General features: G+C 46.9%; 1 protein-coding gene across 1 annotated transcript in view; it reads right to left on the minus strand.

Annotated features, from left to right (window-relative positions):
- Positions 1-3,177: 3,177 nt before the first annotated feature.
- mrpl23 (mitochondrial ribosomal protein L23) overlaps positions 3,178-7,622 on the minus strand; it is a 40,270-nt gene continuing 35,825 nt past the window's right edge. Inside the window, exon 5 of the mRNA XM_008293673.1 lies at positions 3,178-4,217. Within this exon, the coding sequence (XP_008291895.1) occupies positions 4,053-4,217 (165 nt within the window). The 3' untranslated portion in view covers positions 3,178-4,052. The remainder of the gene's footprint in view (positions 4,218-7,622) is intronic.

Consider the following 7,622-nt stretch of genomic DNA (forward strand, 5'->3'; position numbering starts at 1 on the left):
GTACGCGACGAGGCTCTCGGTTCAAACCCTCTTTTGTTATTAGTTCAGCCGATATACGTGAAGTCCTTCTGCAGCCGCATGAAGAGGAGATAAAATGACCTTATCAGCAGCGTTACTGTGAGATCTAAATTCCTTAACAGCTACAGGATGCAGCGGAGCATCTGTAGACGAAGATTCCTCCCACCCCGCAAGAGGCCAGTTACTACAGCCAGCAAGGAGGAGATCTGCCCCCTAGGGAGGCTATAGAGAGGCCGGGAGGACACTCACTATAGCGCCACTCATCCCAAAAATACAACATGATGTCATGCTTATTCCAAATGTGGACTGCAGTAGCAGAAACAGGGTCATGTGTGCACTTGACTAATGCATAACTGAACAAAAAAAAAAAAAAAAGAGGAAGAGAGAGAGAGAGAGAGAGAGGGGAGTATGGAGGGGAAGGAGGAGAGTGAAGGGCTGTTTAAAATATTCAACCCCCCTTCCATTAACTAACCATGTAGAGATGGGAACACAACCTGCACTGTACATCTCAAGCGCGAGAGAGAGAGAGAGGGATGGTGCACTGTGGGATCAGACCTCTTTCATCCAGTAGCCCTTAAATCCAGCTCAGCATTTTCTTAGTGATGTCATCTCTTTTTCACTCTCACTTCACTGTCTTCACTTTCTCCCTCATCTCCATCTGCTCTCTCACTCCTCGTCCTTTCAGGGCTTTCTGCCGTCTTGCACGCACATGTTCCCTCCCTCTCTCTCTCTCTCTCTCTCTCTGCAATTACACAACGTGCGGCGCATTACAATATGCATCTTGTTTCAGCTACACATAGGCATAGATCCCTATAAATCTGGAGCCGCTTACAGACATCGCGGGCTCGGCAGAAATAGGAAGTGCAGGGCTTGCTCGCTCGCTTGCTCGCTTGTTTCACCGCACACCTCCGTCCTCCTCTTTTTTTTCTTTCCTCTTTCTTCGCACTCCAACCACACTGCATCATCTGACAGACAAGGAGAACACTGCATAAACAAACAGGGAAATGGCTGCCAGCTGCATGGACAGGGCCGGACAAGGGGGGAGATGCATTTTGCTTGCAGCTTTTTATTGGGTATGAAGAGAAGAGAGAGGCAGTGGAAGAAGAGAGGGGGAAAGCAAGGAGGAGGAGGAGGAGGGGAGTTGTATGGAGCTCAGGCACCAGAAAGGTCTTTGAAGCTATTTAGTTTTTTTTTTACAGCAGAGAAGTTGCTGCAGTATACGTATTTATGGTGCAGACAGGAAAAAAAAAAGAGACTTCAATGAGGGAAAAATGTAGAAACAGTGTTGAGTCTGCACTTAGTTTCAGTTTAGGCCTTCTGCAGGAGACTCAAACCCAGCAGCATATACCGGCCGGAGAGAACTTACATAAACTCAATGCATCTTTTGGCCACGAAGCAGCCTCAGAAATTAGTCTGACCGGCCAGAAAATGAGAGGCTAAACAAGCGTTAGCCCAGATCATCGCAGTCTGCTTCAACATTTACTTTATTTAACAAGCAAAACAATGAAGGTAGAAAATCTCTTCAAGTATGCTCGTGTTAGAATATTATTTTCTGACTAAGATTACCACTGAGGAATCGCAGCATGGCCTGACGATACCTCGAGTTTATATCACCGCGATGCAGCATCATCTCTCCCCCCAAAAGTACATCAATGGCATTTCTTCTAATGTAAATTTCAAGCCCGTGTTCTTCTTCTCCTGACAGAAAAACAGTCGTTACTTTCATTAACATCTTCAACACTCGTCCACTCTGGCAGCTCCTCCACAGATGTTCCCACTTTCAAATGAAAATCTTTCCTTCTTCAGCTCATGTAACATTTTTAATGATTTGAATATCTCAAGTGATGCTGTCATCAAGATTGTTATCGTGGATAAACACGCTCATCCGAAAAAAAAGTTTCGACCGTTTGTCGGAGCGGTCGGCCGACACGTCGAGCGTCTTCGCTTCGTGTTGCGCTCCTTCCGCGACCAAATGTTTTTTCTGTTATTTATCAGTTAATTAGTTGTTCCTGTTTACTTGCTCTTTATAAAATGACTCAGACATTTAGCTCTGCGAGCGAGAGATGAGCTCATGAACCCAGTGTGTCTCAACGTGCTCTGTGCACTGTAAAAAGGACGACACATCCAGCGCTGTCAGGAGGCCGTAAACACGTATTTAACATCGGCACCTCGACGGCGGTTCATCGATAAGAATCGGCGTTGGAAGGAACACGGCGGCGAACAAGAGGGATTTCTGTTTCCATTCTGAATTTTTGATTGGTGTTTACTCGCTGCATTTATTTACACCAGCGTTTCCTCGGTCCCTGTTTTTATGGAGTCCCTTCATTTATAACAGAATGTTTATTGGGGGGGATTGGGAGAGGGGCTGAGAGGTTTTATCGTTTGTTTTTTGTTTCCTTTTGTTCTGTAAAGCACTTTGTGTTACAAAAGTGCTACACAAATAAAGTCCTGATTGATTGATTGAAGACAACAGGGACAGATTATCACTTGGCAAACACCAGAAAACTTGATTTCCCAACTTTCATGTGGGGTCTCTTCAGACCAGGAGGGGGAGAGAACTTGGTCTCCCTCTCTGTTGGCTGAGCAGCTGTTTCACTCGAGGTCCAGACTGGGCAACAGAAAGAGAGAATGAGCAGAGAAGGAGGAAAATAAAAAGTGAGAACAGGGCAGAGAGAAAAGAAACTGGAGGCTTCTCTCGTTCCAAATCAGATTGCTTTATAGCGACGCAGGGGGGCGAGTGGTTCCAGGCAGCAGACAATGGGCCAACAGGATCAATATTGACATTCTCCTTAGTGATAGATGAGTTGGCTGGGTGAGGTCAGGGACTGGACCTTTGTATTAGCCAGCCAGCATTAGTGGTCACGGCTGGGGGACACTTACTGTAACCTTGGCCTCTCAGCATAATGGAGGGTCTGAGCGAGCCCAGGAGAGGTCCCTCCCCTTTATGGGCTTTATTACGGTAAGAGAGCTCAGTCTTCCACTGGCCCGATTCAAACACAGATCATTACTTTGTCAAAACAGCTACCAGACCACGTTGGCACTCGCACGGGCCAGCTTGTGTGGCAAACAGTGTCTCAAAATGCCAGTTTTTTTCGGCGCGGCAGTCGTGGGAGATGAGGCACGCAGAACACAAGAAAAAAAAAAAACAGTAAGCAGAGCGCTCTTGGACAAGTGACCTTTTATTAGTTGTTATTCCAAAAAGCACATACAATTAGATTCACTGGCAAGTCCTGCGTGTTAGGCAAGGACACCGACACAAACACAACACTGGGTACAATCTTTGCTCAGAGTTATGGCAAGAGGTGCTACCACAAAATACTGTAATATAACACTCCTGCAAATTCCATGTACTTTCTTTGCTGAAACAACATCTCAATTGTTGTTTACCCAAAGTGGTCAATTAATCCAAGGCAAACTCATAAAAGAGGAAAGGATGTGGGCTGTCCAGGTAGGCAGATCCAACTGGCTGCGAGTCAGGGCTACTAGGGATACCACACTATACCACTCCCTCGTATGGCAAGAGGGGAAAAATGTGGTAGGAGAGGGACAAGGACGGAGGGGACGACTGAGGAGACGGACCAGAAGAAAACTCCTGAGAAAAAGAGTGAAACAAAGAAGGAGAAGGTGAAGGGGTGTCGGTGCCAAAGAGGAGGAGTAAAAGGAGAGGGCGGTGCGACGGAGAAGTGGGAGGAGGAAGGAAAAGAGGTCATCCGAGGTGATGGAGATTCTGTACGGTGGGCTGGTTTCATCAAAGATGGAGCCGGGCCACTCTCCTCCTCTGATTCTGTTCTGGCGTGAGTTACTGGACCGAAGCCTCACAAACACACACACACACACACACACACACACACCGAACACATGTCCGCAGTCTCCCACACACATGCTCGCTCGTCCTAACTACACACTCGTGAGCGTTTCTTACAGAAATAGAAGTGACATCACAACAGTCGCATTGTAAATCAATACATGTTGCTCCCAACGAGACGCCCACGCTCGCATAACGCGCTCGCACAGTTCCCGGTCAGCGGGCTTTCTCAGAGTCCAAACCACTCGGTGACCCCTCCTCTCCTGGGGTCGAGTTTCTGCCGCTGCTTCTCGTCCTCCATGAACTTCTCCTGCATCTCCTCCATGGAGCCCTCAGTCGGCTTCCGGTCCTTTTCTGGGAAGATGTCAGGAAAGGTGAACGTCTGGCCCTGAGCCTGATGGGGAGGCAAACAGAGACAGAGCAAAGGGGGGAAAAATGAGTTGAGAAACCACTGCGGTTGTGCTCTGGAAGAGGAATTGTTTATTTTCGACATAAAATCATTTCATAAACAACACATTGAACTGCACCTTCTTTAAAACATTTTCCCTTTTCCTCGCAGAGGAGAAGAGATGCTGATTTGGAATTCAGGACACCGTTTCCACCTCGATATTCCTCTTCCTTTTCTCTCTGCTCCGTTCAATTTCTCCGACTCTCTCCCACATGTAATCTCTCATCTCTCTCCATTTCTCTAGTCTTGATTTATTCAGAGGGAAAGGATGGTATCCATTATTTATTCCATACCAACCCATCTCTAGCCATGGCTAATGCATCACTGGCCCAACTGTAGTCTGTGTCAGGCCGCCGTAGAGTACAGTACAGTACACACACATGCATTCTTGCACGCACACAAAAACACACACACCAAAAAAAAAAAAAAAATAACAGGTCAGTGGGTGCAGGCCTGCACACATATCTATAGCCTATCCCTCTCAGCCTCTCCCAAGGACACCTGGCAACAAGAATTCCCTGTTATCAAATCAAACCGCTGCCATCCTTAAATGACTCTCACTTTATTTCTAAATTTAACTTCCGATGCCAAAACTGGACATGTCACTTTTACTACCGTGAGTTTGGATTTTAAGGGAAACGGTGAATGTTCACAAATGTTCCCAAATTGATTAAGCGTCATTAACACTGTCGTTTACAGCAGCAGCCTCCGCCTCGTAATCACAAACAGTCACATGTCGTTCTGTGACTCATAAACCTCTCAATTATTTTATATAGAGGCGTGTCACTATAAAATAAATTGCTTCAATGAACACAATTGTCAATCAACTATTCTTTTTAAATATGTGAAATATTTTGTTTGGGGTCAGTGTGTAGGCGTTCAGGAATGGTCTGGCTCTGATGTGAATGTTACTTTGTCTGTCTCCAACCCCCAAAATACCAAGAGAAACATGCATATAATTACCGCATAGCATGGTTTAATTCCCAAAGGGGGAGACAACATGAAGCACACTCAGCCAAAGATGCAGAATGGAGCCGACTTTGTTTACTGTAAAATGTGTTGGAGGGAGACAACCTATAGCGGGACTCGTGGGGATTATTAGTGTGCGGGCCGGCGAGCGTTCTGCCGTTTGCTGCAAAGGCTACGACCAGGTATAAAAACGTCCATGTAACACTAAGAGAACAGAACAGGACGGGACAGATGAGCACTGGATGTTCGGTGGACTTCACCTCGTAAAAAGCAGTGAGTGGATGCACGCCGGTTAGAGCGTCCTCCTCGTATCGAACAGCAGAACCAACGAGCACCGGCATGAGAGGACAGCTCGAGAGGCTCAGTCTGAGACGCTCACCAAATTTGGCTCAGATGAGACTCATCGATTTTGGTTAACCACGGTTCACTGAAAACTAACCATGTTTTAAAATGCATTTTTCTCTCCTTTTTTTGTCCTCGCGCGTCCAAAATTTGTAGTGTTTTCTGCTTCCAGAGGCGACCACAGACAACACAGAATGGCATTGCTGAGTGGAACGCTTATAACAGGAGAGGGAGAGAGAAAAATGGGAAGGAAATGCAAAAAAAGCAATGCAAAAAAACTCTAAATATAAATCCCAGTGAGCCACCGTCTATGCTTCTTTTTACATTTGACGCTCCACCTGTGTTTCTTAGTTATCATAATTCGGAGTGAAAAACAAGGCAACCCAGTGGGGGCGAGTTTATAGCCTCCACAGATCCAGAAGTCATTTCATTAACACATTAACCACAGCCCAGTCTTTATATAGGTAAACTACAATCAAGCCTGACATGTCAAATATGACAACAACGGCAGGACCAGACACCTAACAACATCCAACCATTCAAAACACAACTATTATGGAAACTACTATTTTGGTACGATACTTTACACAGGCTTGAATTCATGTTACTCTCCGACACCCGGCCATTTGGGTCTAAACTCTCTGATACCAGCTTTGAGGAGCAGCTAGAGCAAAACATGCACAACCTTCAATCAAAAGAAAAGCCACCCTGTTCTTGTGTTTCTGTCTTGCGGCAACGCCTGTATTTCAAACTACAGGAGGTTTTCTAGTGATTTCAGAAATGCAGAAAAAGAGACAAGAGTGTAGAAACCAGTCGGGAGGAGGAGGAGGAGGAGGAGGAGGAGGCGGCGGCTTAGTCAGGCAAAAGGCAGAGCGCTGCCAAACACCAGAAAAGCACCTGGAAACCGACGGCACGGCCAAGGCCCTCGGTTTCTCTATGCACTCGGCGCACACATTGCCATCGAGGAATGCAGAATCCAGAACACAAACACTCAGGCCAAAGGAAGTTTGCTGCAGGAGTAAGAGGAGGAGTCGGCGAGAAGAAGGAGGCAGATGGGGGTAGAAGATGTGAGGTAGTGGCGGTGGAGGGGGGGGGAGGAAGAGGAAAGTAGGGATGACGGAGGACGGGGTCTACCTCGGTGCTATAAACACCAGACCTGGCAACCGGATGAACAATGGAGCAGTGAACCAAACAAGACTTCACCCAACTTGAACCAAACGTTGTCGCATGACAATTCCCAGTTATGCAGCGCAGCCCTGGACACCTTATGTATACACACGGTGAAGATTAATACCGGCCTCTGAGAGCGCGATTCACAAAAACAACAAAGCCCTGAGACTGAAATCAACAAAGCGCTGAGACTCGTTAAACAAGTCTTTTTGTTGGCAGATGGCCGCGCCCTGTGTGTGTGTGTGTGTGTGTGTGTGTGTGTGTGTGTGTGTGTGTGTGTGCGCGTATGTCAAACGTCTGCTGGACACATTTCCGCAGCGAGAGAAAGTGCTGGCGGAGAGCATTCATATTTTTGTTTGAAATATATACATCACACCACAGCAGAGGCAGAGCCCATGTCCCCTCCATCTCTATTTGCTCTGAGCTAAAACGATCTTTCCTGTGTGTCTGTCTGCCTCCCTCTGTGTGTTTGTGTGCCAGAGAGTGTGTGTGTGTGTGAGTGCATATTGAGTGATTTATGGAGAAGACCTCGGCCCGGCCAAAAGGGACACGGTGGAGAAAGACAGTCGGGCATTATGCGCCTCCGTGGCTTTGCTTTCTGTTACCTACTACGCTTCCTAGACGACACATTGGGGGAGTGGATATTTTTCCCTCGCTCTGCCATCGTCTTCACCACGCTTCCCAATTGAATAAAGCTGGCATCCAGGAATATTGAGAAGAGGCCCCCACGCTGCTGCTGCTAGCAATGTAAACACTCGGCTCTTACGCACATGAACAACCCATTACACCCACAGTTTCCCTCTCAATGGGAAAACGAGGGTAAAGACATTTAGGGTCTTCATTTTGCATTTAGTGTGTCAGTCTGGCCCG

The sequence above is a fragment of the Stegastes partitus genome, unplaced genomic scaffold (assembly GCF_000690725.1).
Source record: "Stegastes partitus isolate 25-593 unplaced genomic scaffold, Stegastes_partitus-1.0.2 Scaffold901, whole genome shotgun sequence".
NCBI classification, from domain to species: domain Eukaryota; kingdom Metazoa; phylum Chordata; class Actinopteri; family Pomacentridae; genus Stegastes; species Stegastes partitus.